Here is a 17,977-nt window from a genome sequence, read left to right as displayed (position 1 = left end):
GCATATGTAAATATTGTTCACAAGAAATGCTAGGTGAACAGAAAATTTCACCCAGCTAAACCAATCAGCTAGGAACACATACAATGCACACATGTGCACACCTCCAAAATGGACCAGCTACTACAATTCATGTAATGAGTAGTATTCATCTACATCAGGTGCTACAATTTCTTGTTCGATATCAGAAAATCCTCCTTTCACTTCACCTGTCATGGCGCAAGTCTTCCATGTCCATTTCTGCAAGCAAACTTCCAGTCTTTGCAACATGAAATGCCATATTTATTGTAGTATGTATGCATTTCTCATACATTTTACCTGTTAAAACTGTGGTATGGTTTTTACTAAGTTCCTGTTTTTTTGTCAGTGTAAGTTTGCAGATGTTGTGCCCCTAACCCTTTTCCCCAGAAGCAACCCTTTCTCCCATAAGTCCAGTGGTTTTCATTGCACAATTTTTAATAGCAAAGTTAAGAACACATACGATGCATTATAGAAGTGCCTACACTGAGCTGACATCCTTGCCTTTTTCCTCATCTTAGAGTAAAACATTCAATAAACCATCATGTAGCATGAATTTAACTGTAGCCTTTTCATACTTTTCATATCTACCCTTTGTCAAATCGAGTAAATTCCCTTCTATTCCTAAGCTTGCTATAAGTTTTGATGACAAATGGGTATTAAATTCTGTCAATGAATGACTTTGTCTGTATCTATTAATTTTTCTATTTTATTCTGTGATTTACATTGATTGAGATGTTTTATTTTGAGAGGGTCTCACTGTGTCACCCAGGCTGGAGCACCGTGGCACAATCACAGCTCACTGCAGCCTCAACCTCTGGGGCCCAAGCGATCCTCCCAATTCAGTCTCCTGAGTAGCTGGAACCACAGGTGTATACCACCACGCTCAGCTAATTTTAAATTTTTTTTGTAGAGATGAGGCCTCCTTATGTTGCCCAGGCTGGTCTTGAACTTCTGGGTTCAAGTAATCCTCCTGGCTCAGCCTCCCAAAGTACTGGGATTACAGGCGGGAGCTACTGCACCTGGCCTACATGCATTAAGATTTGAATGTTGAATCAATTTTGTACTCCTAGGATAAACTCAACTCAATCATGGTGTGTATGTACTGTCTTTTTTAATTATTGCAAGATTCAATTTGATGGTACTTTGTTGAAGGCTCTTGTATCCATGATCATGAAATACGCTGGCTTGTAATTTTCTTTTAATGTCTTTAACAGGTTTCAGTATCAGGGTTATTCTGGCCTCTAACACAAGTTGGTGTCTCATTTCTGGAAAAAGTTTGTAAAGAGTAAGAAAGTTTGTAATATTATTTCTTAAATATTTTATTTCATTTTATTTTTATTTTTAGAGACACAGTCTCACTATGTTGCCCAGGCTGGAGTGCAGGGGCTATTCACAGGCGCAATCCCACTACTGATCAGCAGGGGAGTTCTGACCTGCTCCATTTCTGACCTGAGCCGGTTTACCCTTCCTTAGGTAACCTGATGGTCTCTTGCTCCCAGGAGGTCACCATATTGATGCCAAACTTAGTACGGAAATCCAACTGACATAGCACACTACAGCCCAGAACTTCTGGGCTCAAGCGATCCTCCTGCCTCAGTGTTCTGAGTAGCCGAGACGACAGGCACATGCCACTGCACCCGACTAGTTCTTAGATATTTTATAGACTTCTCCAATGAAACTATCTGTGCAAGGTGTTTACTCTGTGAGGTTTTTAAAAATACAAATCAAATTTACTTGCAGATTAAAGAGCTATTCATTTCTGTTATTTCTTATGTCAGTTTTGGCGACTTGTGTTTTCATTGAATTTGTCCATCTGTCAGATTTATTGGCATAAAGGTATTTATTCAGTTAATATAAATGAATTATATAATGTGCAGTCATTTGTGCCTTCTTTCACTTAACATGATATTTTCAAGGTTGTTAACATATTATCAGTAATTCCTTCCTTCTAACGACCAAATTATAGTCCACTGTAAGCATATGTACAGTATTTTGTTTATTCATCAGCTGATGGACATTGGGTTATTTCCACTTTGCCTATTATGAACATTCATGTATAAGTTTTTGTGTGGACACAAGTTATTTCCATATTTTGCATATTAGAATTACATATTCAGTTCTCTTGGGAATATTACTAGGAGTAGGATTGCTGGGTAACATGGTTAAGTATATCATTTGATAACATACCAAACTGCTTTCCAAAAAGGCTACACCATTTTCATTCTCATCAGCAACGTACGAAGGGTCTAATAAGCCTATATGTGATAACGGTTTTTGTTTTTGTGTTTTTTGGAGACAGGGTTGCACTTTGTCACCCAGGCTGAGTTGCAGACATGCGATCAGGACTCACTGCTCCTCCCGGGCTCAAGTGATCCTCACACCTCAGCCTTCCAAATAGTTGGGACTATAGGCACATGTCACCACACCAGGCTATTTTTTAAAAAATTATTTTAGTAGAGATGAGTTCTCCTTATGTTGATCACACTGGTCTCGAAATCCTGAGCTCAAGTGATACAGCTGCCTCATCCCCACAAAGTGCTGGGATTAAAGGCATGAGCCACCACATCCAGCCTTGTACATCATCTTTTTGATGATAACCAAACTAGAGGGTGTGAAGGGGTAACTCATTGTGTGGTTTTTTGTTTTTGTTTTTGTTTTTTTTGCTTTTGCCTAAAAACTAGTTATGCTGAACATCTTTTCATGTGTTTACTGGTCATTTATATAACTTCTTCACAGAAATGTCTATTCAAATCCTTTGACTAATTTTTAATTGGGTTTCTATCTTTTCATTATCAAGTTATTTCCATATTCTGTATATTAAACTATTAGATAGTATATGATTGCAAATATTTTCTCCCATTCTGTAGGCACCCCACACACAGTCTTGATTATTATAGCTTTGACACTGAGTAGTGTAACCATTATTTCTTAAAAATATTTCTTCTGACCCATTCTCTCTCCTCTCCTTGAACTCCAATTACACGCAGACTGCCTGATATTATCCCAGAGGCTCTGTTTTTTCTCTATATCAATTTCCATCTCTCTATTCTCCAAACTGGGTAACTTCTGTGGATCTGTCTTTGAGTTCAAAGAACCTTACTTCTGCCATCTTTAATTTGCTGTTAAGCCCATGCAGTAAATTCCTCATTTCAGATATTTTTCTACACAGTTCTACAATTTTGTGATTTTTTTTCTCTTAAGTTACTGAATGTATAACTTTACTGTACTGTTGTTTTAATTCATTTTTCTGGTAGTACCAAGATGTGGATTCTCTTAGGTCAGTTTCTATTGAGAGTAGTTTTTTTTTTTTTATTTGATATGGACCATATTTTCTTGCTTATTTGCAAGTCGAGTAGTTGTGGACTGTATGACGGACACTGTGAATATGTTGTAAGGATTCTAGATTATACTGTCTTCCTTTAAAACACTAAGTTTTGTTCTGGCTGGCAGTTAATTTACTGGCAGCTCTCCTTAATCCTAAAAAGGCAGGTCCAGAGCAACTCTTACTCTAAGGTTAAAGACTGGCAATAGAGACTGGCAAACTTTCTGTAAAGGATTAGACAGTAAATATTTAACACTGTGCAAGTCATACAGTCTCTACTGCAAATACTCAACTAGGCTGTCGTAGCCGCAAAGCAACCATAGACAATACGTATATGAATTTCCATGAATGGCTGCATTTCAATGCAACTTTATTTATGGTCATCACTAAATCTATATTTCATGTAATTTTCACATGCTACAAAATATTTTTAAAAATTTTTTTCCAACCACTTAAAAATGTAAAAACTATTCTTACATCACAGGCCACGCAAAAACAGTCAGTGGGCCACATTTGCCAACTCCTGCTCTAATGTATGATCCTTACTCCAAAATCATGGCCTTTCTGGCATCTCAGGTAACTGCTCAGTATGTAGCCAAATGTCTCTCCACTTTGAATGAGCTGGAATCCAACATTTCCCAGCATCATAAGACGTTCAGTATCTTGTTCCACTCTTAACCCTACAACATTCACTCTCTACTAGACCTTGCAGAGTATCAGCTATGCATGTGCAACCCATGCCTCAGCCAAGCACCCAGGGAGAACATACACATATACCTTGTGCTAAGGCGCCCACAGTTTTAAACACCATTGTTTTTGCATATCAGTGTAAATGTTAACACAATGGGAAGGGCCAATAACATCTTGATATTATTATATCATGAAAACAGATTTGACCTGAAGAATCCATTGAAAGGGTTTCAGGAAACTGACACACAGAAGGATCTCCACATTTGTTGACTGAATGAATGAGTGAATAAATAAATAAACAAGCAGAGAACTATGATGCATTTTAATCTAGATTTCAAAGTATTTTAGAGTTTATTTTTAACACACAAAAAATCTAATTATTGGAATTATTTCCAACATTAACAGAAAAGACTCATTAGGCAATATAGCATCCCTACCCTTAATATGTTTGAAGTATTTTTATCTCCACACCTCTCTAAACTTAAAAATTGTTGTATATGCAAGCATTCCTTGCTTTGCATTTAACATGGTGAGTGAAATTCATGCATACCAGCACTATGTGCTCCATCTGTACTGTTCTTTTGGTAACTAAGGTGTTTAATAATATGGTATTGTGCAAAGCACATTATTACAAATGCACATGGAAATAAGCTCTAATGACCCACAAACTCAAATTCAGTAAAACAGGAAGGGAAAGTATCATACGAAGAATGAATGAACACCCTTTGGGCAGTAACTATGAATGGACACTCCTGACGGGAAAGAAACTCAGACACCTAAATGACTTTTTCAAACTCTACATGCCTCTCTCCAATAAAATACAGGAGATCAAGTGGATCACTTGACTTGAGGTCAGGAGTTCGAGACCATTTCAAGTATCTGAGACCAACATGGTGAAATCATTGCTATTTGAGAATGAATCACACTGTTCGTGATCAACTAATATAAGAGACCAACATGGTGGAATCATTGCTATTTGAGAATGAATCACTGTTCATGATCAATTAACATAAGTGTTTCCAATCACAAAAACCAAATGGTGTTTGTGAATTGGGGGTCGGGAACAGAGCAGAAGCAAGGTGGCTAAGGGAAATGAGGGACCAGCACTTCATAAACTATTGAGACAAAATTAGGCCACACTAAATTCAGTCTGGTCTGAAAAACTACAGGAATGAACATTTCTCAAAATAGAGGTAGATCAAATCTTTGGAATTCCAACTCCTAACCCTTCTCTTAATTCAATCAAAATAGCCTTAGAATTACTCAACAGTATTAGGTTGTCCCCTCTGTACTTCCATATACACATCTACATGCAGGATTTCTTTTGTTCCTAGCTGACTTTTAAAAATTAACACCAACTTTCAAAACTTTCATAAATTTTATTTTTTACAGAGGCAGGGTCTCACTGCATTGCCCAGGCTGGTCTTGAACTCCTGGGCTCAAATGATCCACTCACCTCGGCCTCCCAAAGTGCTAGGATTACAGGCGTGAGCCACTAAGCCCGGCCCAAAAACTTGTAAATTTTAAACAGTGTATTCAGCACTAATAAAGAAAATCAGTTCATACATTAAAAGTGTAAGTGTTTCTGCCAAGAGTTAGGAAAAAAAAATTGAAAAGTATCTTATAGACAAATACTAACCGAAGCTTAGCAACTAAAAGGGTGTCATGGGAAAAGCAAGAAATAAGTTCACTTGAAAAGAAAATTCTACTCAAAGTCTGTTTACTATGTATCACAAATGGGACAAAGGAGAAATGCAATTTACTATACCTTAAAATGTACTGTGATGTTCCAAGGAAGAGCTGAACTTGATGCAAGAAGATCAAATAGTAAACCAATTGGGTAATGCCTAAAAATGAAACGGTATATTTTGAGAAAATAAATACGTAAAGTTATAACTACAACTCCAAAATACATTTCCAACACATATCTTAACACCAAATGTCAGGCGCTTTAACCACAAATCACAGGAAGGTTACATTCTTTTTTACGTGCCTGGGCTAGTATGATCTACTTTCCAGGCATCAGGTGGTTTCCTTCTAAACACTTCATTCCCATAGAAACCTCAATATGCACAATGGGATTGTGGGCAAAGGCATTCTTTATCAGCCGTGTGAACTGTTATGTCACAGTACTGCTGCATCTAATTGTCATCCCAGTATTCATAAAAGACAGTTGATTTTTGTAAATTTATTTAAATATCTTTTTTACTTTTAGAACTTAAAATTTTTAAAAACTGTAAGAACCAAGATGAGCACCTAAAACGCATGCAAATCACCTATTCTGTGGTTACTATTAACATTATAGCATATAAATTTCCAGTCTTTTACCTATACATACATATCTAAATATAGATTAGGACTATCCTTTACAAACTGTACTATAACCTTTTTCACATAATATAATGTCAACATTTTCCCAAGTCACTGAATATTCTTCTGAAACCTAATTCTAAAATAAAAAAAAAATAAGTTCCAAAATAAGAGAACATTTCCTAATATAACTATTACTCACAGTGAAGTAAATTACTTAGCAATAAATAAATATGACTAATACAAACACTGTAGATGTCAATGGACAAACCTTAAGCCATCCTTTTAAAAAATCTAAAGTAAATGAGCTTACTTGGTTAATCAGAATTAAATAATACGGGTTGAGTATCCCATTTCCAAAACGCTTGGGATCAGAAGTGTTTCAGATTTCGGCTTTTTTTTTTTTTTAATTTTGGAATATTTGCATCATATTCTTACCATTTGAGCATCCCAAATCTGAAAATCTGAAATGCTGGAATGAGCACTTCCTTTGAGTGTCATGTCAGTGCTACGTTTACCTATGTTTGTACGAGTAGATGTACTTAGATTCTGGATTTCAAATTGTGGGATGTGGGATGCTCAACCTGTACTCACAACCAAGGCAAAAAGAAAACTACTTGGTGTTATACACAGTCCTGTCTCTATCTGTATAATCTATTAATGAGTTACTCCTAGATTTAAGAGCTGCAAAATTTGAAATCACATCAAATTTATCTCAAAATGAGTAACTCTGACCAAGATTCAAATGTCAGTTAATATTATTTATGCTTGTGCTACTCTGGCCACAATGCCTATGGGATAGCCCTGTTCTGCAAGGAGTAGTAAATTTGCTTATATATAAAACATATATATATAACTGTATATACATAATTTATGCTTGCTTACTTGTACATAGTTATGGGAAAGTCATCAGTTTCTAGAGATCATGTATTTATTTGGTAGGAATTTAGGATGGGCCAGGTACAGTAACTCAAGCCTATAATCCCAACACTTTGGGAGGCCAAGGCGGGTGGATCAGTTGACTTGAAGTCAGGAGTTGGAGACAGTTTCAGTACCTGAGACTGACATGGTGAAACTCTGTCTCTACCCAAAAATACAAAAAAAGAAAAAGAAAAAGAAAAAAGAAAAAATTAGCTGGGCTTGACGGCACACAGCTGTAGCCCCACCTACTCAGGAGGCTGAGGTGGGAGAATCTCTTGAGCCCGAGAGGTAGAGGCTGCAGTGAGCCAAGACTGCGCCACTGCACTCCAGCCTGGACAACAGAGTGAGACCTTGCCTCGAGGAAAAAAAAAAAGAATTCAGGATGAATGTCCTGTTGGTAAAAATAAAACAGTGGGGGTCCTTTTAGTCTTATATGCATTACATCTCTTAATAAGAACCCTTAAATTTCTCTCTAATCAATCCTTTCATATCCAGAAAATAATACTGAAGAAAACTACGGAACCAGGAAAAACTCTCGCCTCAGTCAAAACCTAAAATACACACACACACACACACACACACACACACACACACACACACACATATATATAGCACTATAGACAAGTCATAGATTTAATCCAATTCTGATCCTTCTCTCTGAAGTATTCAAATTGAACAAACTCTAAATAACACCTCATACTTTTACAAAACAGACCTTTTAACGTCTTCATTTTTTTAGAATTTCTCTCTTAGGTATCTGCAACAGGGTTAAAGATGAATGTAGGCACTTAACTGAAGTTTTATTTACTTGGATTTCATTAAAAAGACTTAAAATTTCAAAAGTGACACCATATTGCTTTCCAGATTCTAAATAGCACTGAAAATACAACTCCAAAGAACTCCACTAAGCAAAATAAATAGTCAATCTATTAGATAAGATTCACTTGAGATCACATAAAATTACTACAACCCAGTGTTTTACATATTCCCTGCCATTGACAAATGTGTGAAACACTTTTGTAAATTTGTAAGCAAATTCTAAACCAAGTATCATATCTTAAAGCAATCTATAATATAAAATCAAGTTTTTTTTTTTTTTTTTTTTTGGAGACAGGGTCTTACTCTGTAACCTAGGCTGGAGTGCAGTGGTGCAGTCAGAGCTCACTATAACCTTGACCTCCTGGGCTCAAGCGATCCTCCCACCTCAGCCTCCTGAGTGGCTGGGACTACAGACATGTGTCACTATGCCCAGCTATATTTTATTTTTTATAGAGATAGGGTCCCACTATGTTGCCCAGGCTGGTCTCAAACTTCTGGGCTCAAGCAATACTCCCACCTTGGCCACCCAAAGTAATGAGATTATAGGCATTAGCCACTGTGTCCAGCCCAAATAACTTTTAAAGGAAATATCTGGGTAAGAATACAAGTTAAACATAAGACTCAATCATCAATTTTTTTTTACCCTCAATATTTAAAAAACGAGAAAATTGTAAATACACAGAATCTTGAACAAAGTCCATAATGAATAGCTGTCGAATGCATAAATCAAAGAAGTCCACATACTAACCCTAGGTACAACATAAAGATCCAATGGAGCCAATTTTAGGTTCTGAGTTTCTTTTTTGAGCAGTTCCAACTATTTTAATGACTGACACTTCATGACTTTTATTCATTCTTAAAAGTATTCCAAAGAACAGAAAAAACTCACTTAAAAAAAAAAGATAAAACTTACTCCATGTAGTAATTACTATATGGAGCCACTGGACCCTTTAATAAATCTAAGATATATTTTAGGGTCTTAATGATTTTATTGTTTCCTATACATTTTACTATTTCATCACTCTGGAACTTATTTCATCATTATTTGTCAATTATTCCCAATAAGTGACTAAGACAGTAAGAAACTGAAAAAATAATGTGATGCCTAGAAGGATGATAGAAGAATGTACCCTTCTTTCATTTTCTTACTGTGTTGCCTAAAGTATTGAAACATCTTTCGAGAAAGTGTAAAATAAGAATGCAGGCTGGGCACAGTGGCTTACATCTGTAATCCCAGCACTATGAGAGGCTGAGGCGGGTGGATCACCTGAGGTTAGGAATTCAAGACCAGGCTGACCAATATGGTAAAACCCCATCACTACTAAAAATACAAAAACTAGCTAGGCGTGGTGGCATGCACCTGTAGTTCCAGTTACTCGGAGGCTGAGACAAGTGAATTACTTGAACCCGGGAGGTTGAGGTTGCAGTAAGCCAAGACTGCGACACTGCACTCCAGCCTGGGCAACAGAGAGAGACTCAGTCTCAGAAAAAAGAAAAAAGAAAGCAGACCCCATTCTGGAATCAGTTTTTAGCTATCATTAACACAGTTGAAAATTCCAAATTTCTCATTTTCTACCTATAATGGCAGAGAAAAAAACTTGACAGAGGAAGATGTTTCACAATTATTAGACAAATCGGGACAAAAAGGAAAGAGAGACAGCAATACTCTAGACTTTAATGACAACAGTGAAATTGATCATTTAAGTGAAATCTCAAACTCTGAGTCTTTAGACGATACCAAATTTTACATAGCTCAAGAACTAATAGAAGAACAATATATTTCTAAGGACAAAAAGGAACGTATGGTAATCTTAACAGCTTAGTCATCAACAGAAACAACTTCATTACATGATATTTTATGACAAAAACCTGGACCATTCCATTTTACTAAAAGAATGTGTGACAATATTATTTCATCTTTTATGCTACTTATAAACTCAAATTTATTTGATAGTGGGCAAATGCAAAAGGTCCATTTATATACAAAGAAGACTGAAGGAATTAGGTCACATAGAAATGAAAAAAAGTCTACTGGTGTTGATTCACATAAAAAAGAAAATATTTCGTAATGAAATCATGAGCTGGCAAAGGGTTTATCGATTTCTTCAAGTATTATTAACACTATTAGAAGCAAGAAGGGCCAGAAGTAATAAGCTAGAACCTCTTAGAGGTATATTTGTATGTATAAAAATTAATGAGCAATTAGTTGCATTCAGGGGATGCTGACCATTTTAGATACCTTTAAAACTAGAAAAATATGAAATGAAAATATAAATCTGCTGTATTTAAACCTGTATTAAAATTTCTAATAAAGTTGTTATACACTATTCCTTTATTCTAGCTTCTCTATATTATTTGGAAACTGACTTAAATATATATATTATATATATAATAAAAATATTTTTATATATGATATATAATATATTATATATAATAAAATATATAGTATATATAATAAAATATATATTATAATATATAATAAATATATAGTATATATTTTTTTAAATTCATTGGGGCTGGGCATGGTGGCTCATGCCTGTAATCCCAGCACTTTGGGAAGCTGAGGCAGGTGGATTGCTTGAGCCCAGGAGTTCGACACTAGCCTGAGCAACATGGCAAAACCCTGTCTCCACAAAAAATACAAAAAAAAAAAAATGAGCCAGGCATGATCTGTACTCAACAGCGTGAGACCCTGTCAAAATCTTTTTTTTTTTAATTTTTTTGAGACAGAGTCTCACTTCTTCTCCCTCTGTTGCCCAGCATGGAATGCAGTGGTGTGATCTTGGCTCACTGCAACCTCCACCTCCCGGGTTCAAGCGATTCTCCCAAGTAGCTGGGATTACAAGCATGCACCACCACACCCGGCTAATTTCTGTATTTTTAGTACAGATGGGGTTTCTGTTGGCCAGGCTAGTCTTGAACTCCTGACCTCATGATCCACCTGCCTTGGCCTCTGAAAGTGCTGGGATTACACAATCATTAACCACTGTGCCTGGCCCTACCCTGTCGAAATCTTAAAACTTTTTATTTCACTGGTCCCAGATGGTAAATGATGACGACTCCTTTGTCTTGGTATATTAAGAATTAGGAGATAAATGTAAACACAGACTTCCTTAAAATTATGTTTAAATTTAAACTAGCTGGGCGTGGTGGCATGCACCTGTAGTCTCAGCTACTTGGGAGGCTGAAGTGGGAGAACTGCTTGAATTCGGGAGGTGGAGGTTGCAGTGAGCCAAGATAGTGCCACTGCACTTCAGCCTGGGCGACAGAGGGAGACTCCATTTCCATAAAAAAAAAAATAAAGTACTAACATAAAAACATTCTAAATATTATTAAAATGAATAATCGTCCTGTAATGATTTTTTTTTTTAAATAAAAATGAACCAGAAAAACTTAGGAGTAAAATAACCATTTACGTATTTCTATTGTCAAATTCTATAATTTAACATGTGGTTCAATACAAATTTTTATGTTATAATCATTTTCATGTAAAGATACTGATTCCCAACAAATATGCTATCTGATTTCACTGGTTCCCAGATTGCTTATTTCTGATGAATCTATTGATATTCAAGAAAATCTATAAAAGAAAACAGACCGGCAAAAATTAAAGGTATTGAGTTTCTCTTACACTTTAATCTTATTTACATTAAGGATTTCAAAAGTACTAATTTGTACAACTCTTCTAAACAGATATTATATACAGTTTTGTGAAGAGGCTTCTAATCCACAACACAGAAACCACATACACCATAAGTAAACCATAATGTAACTATTGGCTATTATGTTGCTACTTCTGCCATCTAACTTAAATTTAATAGAAAAGGAAATAATAAGGATTTGAACCTGGAATACAGTCCACCCTTGGTATGTATGAGGGATTGGTTCCTGGACCCAGCTGGATACCAAAATTCGCAGATGCTTAAATATAACCCTTATATTCAATGGCACAGTGTTTGCATATAACCTACATACATTCTCCTGCATACTTTAAATTATTGCTAGATTACTTATAATACCTGTTACAAAGTAAGTGCTATGTAAATAGTTGTTAAACCATATTGGACTTTTTGTGGTTTCATTTTTATTGTTGTATTATTAGTTATTGCTTTTTCCCCCAAATATTTTCAATCCATGGTTGGCTGAATCCATGGATGCAGAACCCATGGATACAGAACACCAACTCTTACCCAGAACTGTATTTTCTGCGTAAATAAGAGGACCCAACTATCTAAAGGCTCAACGTATTGCCCTACGGAAAATGACTGCATGAGAACAGTATTAGGTCTATTTTTACACTTTATTTTTTTTTCTTTACATTGCTCTTGTCTTCCATATTCAATTCTCGAAATGAATATATTTTAATATTTCTTTGCTTCTCTTTTTATTCATTACTCCATTTATATGTGTGTGTATGTGTGCACGTGTGCACACTGGCACATGGTGTAGCAATAATGGATATTCTCAGAAGGAACATGATTCTAGTCTAAATATCTGTACTCAGATAGCAAACTAATACAAATATTCTAAAATCAGCACTAAAAGAATTTTCCCTGTACTGGAGAACTACTGCCCAAGTTCATGTCACTAAAATAAATGCCTCCTATTCGGAAAGTTGCTGCATTCTGATTCACTGGAAACAGAATTACGTTTCATTGTAACTCCAAGCATGTAACTACAAATGCAAACCAAAGTAATTTGATGATTGCTGTGAATATTGACTTACTCTACATGTGGGACAAATATAAACAACTATAGAGTAGCAATGTGTTTCACAGCTTTCTAAGTTTATTCTTATATATGAAAAAGTTCAAAAATAATGAAGGGATACCATACATATAAAATGCTATGTAAGTCACATTTTAAAAATCTAGTTTACAGAATACATTGTTAACCCCCTTATGCCTAGTGTTCCATTATTGGAACACTAAGCCTGTGGGAATTATGTAAACTGTTCAAGGTCATTGACAAGGTCTGATTTCTCACACATAAAAAATTGTAACCTCCTGCATAAATGGGTTAAGTTCCAGAAATTCACAACCTTAAAAAGGCTGGAAATAAGACAGAAGAATCTGTTAGCATTTATGATTAACACGTTAAATGTTTTTTAAAAAATTATACACAGGTTTTCACTAAAGCATTTTGCTAAAATTTACTTTTGAAATCACAAAGAGCATTAAATTCTAAGTCATTTTATCACGTCTGTGTTTAAGATCAACGTCAATACAGCCATGGGACATTTAACAACATGGATTATGTTCTGAGAAATGCATTGTTAGGCAATTTCGTTCACTGTTCAAACATCACAGTGTACTTACACAAACCTAGATGCCATAGCCTACTACATACCTAGGCTATGTGGTGTAGCCTAATGTTCCTAGGCTATAAACCTGTACAACATGTTACTACACTGAATACTCTAGACAACTGTAACACAATAAGTATGTACGCATCTAAACATAGAAAGGATACTGTAAAAATACAGAATTATCATCTTCTGGGACCACCATCCTAAATGTGGTCGATCATTGACCAAAATTATGCAGCCCGAGTATATATTTTTTTACAATTCAAAAAGTAATTTCAACTTCTTCCTTTCACCACCTGTCCTGAAAGTAAGTCAATTTGCACAGAGTAAAACTTCCCACTAAAGTTACTTATTTTATAGTTGACAAAATGAGAAGCTTTTTCTAAATTTTGTGCTTGAAGGTCTAAGATCTAAACCAAAATTAGGGTTTACTTATAAAGTATTCTTCAGAAGGACCAAGAACTGTTCTTTTAAAATAATTGTAATATAAAAGTAACAAATATAAAATGTGAACACCAGTTGTGGTAATAAGAAACTTCACCCCTCAAAATGCAATGTTAGAGCACCCTCTGCTGACTAACATCCGTCTGAAGAAAGAGACTCTATTCTGAGTCAGGCCAGCACTTTCCATTTCCCATGTAATTTTTAAAAGCTAAAGATACAAAGATAAAGCTCTAATCAGACAAAACCTCCTTGTAAGCTATCTACAAATCAACAACAACAAATGTATGGAGTAATCATTATAAGTACACCACTGTTCTTAAATTTTTTAAATTCTAATCTGGACAAACTGACATAAGCAATTAGAGAACAGACAAGATGGGAGAAAAGTTTTTAAACAAAATGTTAGCAGGTGTGGTGAAAAGAGCCCTGAACTGATACTCTCAAAATCTTGGTCCTACCTTACCTATTTGAGCAAGTTATTTTACTTATTTGAGTCTCGGTTTTCTAAATAAAAGGGGAAATTTAAATCCATTCATTTATTCACTGAACAAACATTTACTTATCCCCTCCTATGTGCTACTGGTTAAAGTACAAAGAAAGATGATCCAAAATCTGAACCTTTTCTAACACTGACATGATGCTCAAAGAAAATGCTTATTGAAGCATTTTGTATTTCCAATTTTCAGATTTGGAATACTGTAAGGATATAATACAAACATTCCAAAATCTGAAAAAATCTGAAATCTGACACTCTAGTCCCAACCATTTTGGATAAGGGATACTTAACCCATATTAACTCACTTAATTCTTCAAACTTACAGAAGTACAAGGTACCATTATTATTGCTGTTTTACAGATAAGAAAACTGAGATACAAAAAGGTCAAATAGGGCCAGGCACGGTGGCTCACGCCTGTAATCCCAGCACTGTGGGAGGCCAAGGTGGGTGGATCACGAGGTCAGGGGTTTGAGACCAGCCTGACCAACATGGTGAAACCCCATCTCTACTAAAAACACAAAAATTAGCTTGGTGTGGTGGGCGGGCGCCTGTAATCCCCACTACTCAGGAGGCTGAGGCCGGAGAATTGCTTGAACCCGGGAGGCGGAGGTTGCAGTGAGCTGAGATCGCGCCACTGCACTCTAGTCTGGGCAAAAGAGCGAGACTCCATCTTACAAAAAAAAAAAAAAAAAAGGTCAAATAACTTGCCCAAGGTTATACCACTAGTAAGTGATTGAAATCTGGTTTCTGACTCCAGAGTCAGCATCCTTAATAACCATTATGTTACAATATACAGTTATAACACGACAAGAATATATGAAGTACACACATAGTGTAGAGATGGCACAAAGGTAGAAATGATCACTTTGGACTAAAAAGAACCATAAAAAAGGTCATAGTTAAGCTAGAAGTTAGAAGTATGAGCTAAAGGAGGGAATATATGAATGAATAATTAATTACAACCAAAACAAAGGATGCTAGAAAGATCAAAAATGATTTATCAAAGAAGATGAGCAAAGGAACAGAAGCCCAAAACATTATCCAATATTCATTAAAACAAGTAGCTTAGTACGCCTGGAAAGAAGTGGGATCATGGACAACCTTACACACACATCATGCTTTAGTGTTTGGCTTTACACTGTAGATGATGAGAAGTCAGAAAAGGGTTCTTGAGGAGAATAACAATGTTAGATCTGCATTTCAGAAAGAAAAATTATGGCACTGGGGAGGATAAACTAAAAGTAATAGTATTATACGCAGGAAGACAAATTAAGAGGTTACTAAAACAATCCATATGAGAAATCAGATGCGTCTGAATCCCAAAAAACAAAGCAGGGAGTTTAAGGCATACTTAGAAGACAGAATCAGATTCCAGAGGCTGGATAATAAGGGAATCAAGAGTGGAGACGAGCATCAACAAATTTAAAAGATCCAAAATTACAGTGAGCTCTTTTTTCACTACCATAGAATCAAACTAGAAATTAATTAAGATAACAAAAAAACCACTAACTGTGGAAATTAAACACATTTCTAAAACAAAAGCTAAGGTTCCAAAAGAAAGCCTCAAAAGAAAATTTTAAAAATACATAGACTTGAATGAAAACAAAAACAGAACATATCAAAATTTATGAACTACACTAAAGCATGGCCGAAATAGACATCTGTAACACTAAATGCTTGTACAGCATTGTGAGCGTAATTAACACTACCATGCTTAAGATGGTAAATTTTGTTACATGCATTTTACTACAATTTTTAAAAAAATTAAGGTAAGAGCTCAAAAAAAAAACCTAAGTTCCTTTTCAAGAAACTAGAAAAAAATAACAAAACCAAAGCAAGCAGAAGGAATAAAATTATCAAAAACAAAAAACAGAAACCAACAAAATTGGAAATTTTTAAAAGTAGAGAAAAATCCATAAACAGAACACTGGCTCTTCAAAAAAATAAATAAAATTGGTAAACCTCTAACAAAGTTGAAAAAATGAAGACAACACTACAGATCCTACAGTCATTCACTGATAAGGAAATACTATAAATAACTCTATATTTATAAATTCAACAACTTAGAAAAAAACGAACCAAATCCCCAAAACCCATAAACTACCAATACTCATTGAAGAGGAAATAGACAAGCTGAGTAGATCTATATATATCAAAGAAATTGAATTGGTAATTAAAATGCCCCCCAGGAAGAAACCTCCAGACCCAAGTGGTTTCACTAGAGATTTCTATCAAACACTTAAAGAATTAACAGCATTTTTACATGATCTTTTCCAGAAAACACATCAGAACAGAACACTTCCCAACTCAGTTTATAAAGCCAGTATAACCCTAATACTAAATCAGACAATCGAAAAAATAGAAAAATACAATCCCTCTCATGAACATAAGACACAAAAATCCTCAACAAAATATTATTTGGCAAACTGAATCCAACAGTGTATAAAACTAATTACATTCTGTGACCAAATGGGACTTATTAAAGGTATACAAGGTTGGTCCAACATCAAAAATCCACAAATGTCATCTATTATAGCAACAAGCTAAGGAAGAAAAGTGATACAATCATATAATTAGCACAGAAAAGGCATCTGACAAAAATCCAACATCTATTCATGACAATTGTGAAAGACTAATATATTCCCCATAAAACTAAGAACACCACAAGATGTCCATTCTCACCACTCTAATCCAAGGAAAAAGAAGAAGAAAAAGAAGGAAGAAGAAGAAAGAAGAGAAGAAGAGGAAGAAGAGGAGGAAGAAGAAGAAATAAAAGGCCTACAGATTAGAAAAATTAAAGTAATTTCTATTTGCCGATGTCAAGACTGTTTACATAGAAAACCCCAAAGGATCTACCAAAAAAACTCCTAGACCTAGTGTGTGAGTCCAGCAAGGTTGCAGAACACAAAAATCAATCACATTTTCCACATACTAAAAATGAACATTCATGCTCGTTTTGGCAGCACATATACTAAAATTAGAACAAGAGAGATCAGCATGGCCCCTGCACAAGGATGACACCCAAATTTGTGAAGTGCTCCATAGTAAAAACTTTTTAAATTATAAAAATAAAAAATAAAGGAACATTCAGAAAACAAAATTAAATTTTTCTCTTTTACAATATATGTGGTTTGGCAGAGAAAGACCTCTAGGTGTTTTCAGCAGCTTTTCTCAAAATAGTCCCAGAATGGAAACTACCCAATGTCCACATGAATAAACAAACAATTTGTGGTACAACTATACAGTGGGATACTATTCAGCCATAAAAAGGAAAAAACCACTAATACATGCAAAAAGGATGAGTCTCAAAAGCATTACTCGAGGTAAAATTCAGACACAAAAGGCTACATACTACATGATTCCATTTATACGGCATTCTGAAAAAGGTGAAACCACTGAGATGGGAAATTAGATCAGTAATTGCTGTGAGTTGGGGGAAGGAAGAGGTAACTGTAAAGGAGCACCAGGGAATTTTGTGAAATTAAATATCTTATCATCTTGATTTTGTTAGTAGCTACACAACGGTACACAATTGTTTAAAATCTCTTCAAACCATAATCTAAAAAAGATGAATTCAATGGTCACGGCGGCTCATGCCTGTAATCCCAGCACTTTGAGAGGCCCAGGCAGGTGGAGCACCTAAACTCA

The 17,977-nt window shown here is 35.4% G+C and overlaps 1 protein-coding gene and 1 non-coding gene across 5 annotated transcripts in view; one reads left to right on the top strand and one right to left on the bottom strand.

The window, feature by feature from the left end:
* Positions 1 to 17,977, bottom strand: part of ATG5 (autophagy related 5) — a 137,905-nt gene that overhangs the window by 99,396 nt on the left and 20,532 nt on the right. For all 4 annotated transcript variants that reach the window (XM_023205929.2, XM_023205931.2, XM_023205930.3 and 1 more), the window contains one exon: positions 5,799 to 5,877. In XM_023205929.2, coding sequence (XP_023061697.1) covers positions 5,799 to 5,877 — 79 coding nt within the window. The remainder of the gene's footprint in view (positions 1 to 5,798; positions 5,878 to 17,977) is intronic.
* LOC111538659 lies at positions 17,277 to 17,378 on the top strand. The gene has a single exon (XR_002730411.1). It is a non-coding gene; the product is annotated as a U6 spliceosomal RNA (small nuclear RNA).

The sequence above is a fragment of the Piliocolobus tephrosceles genome, chromosome 5, assembly GCF_002776525.5.
Source record: "Piliocolobus tephrosceles isolate RC106 chromosome 5, ASM277652v3, whole genome shotgun sequence".
NCBI lineage: Eukaryota > Metazoa > Chordata > Mammalia > Primates > Cercopithecidae > Piliocolobus > Piliocolobus tephrosceles.
This window is presented reverse-complemented; position numbering and strand designations above follow the sequence as displayed.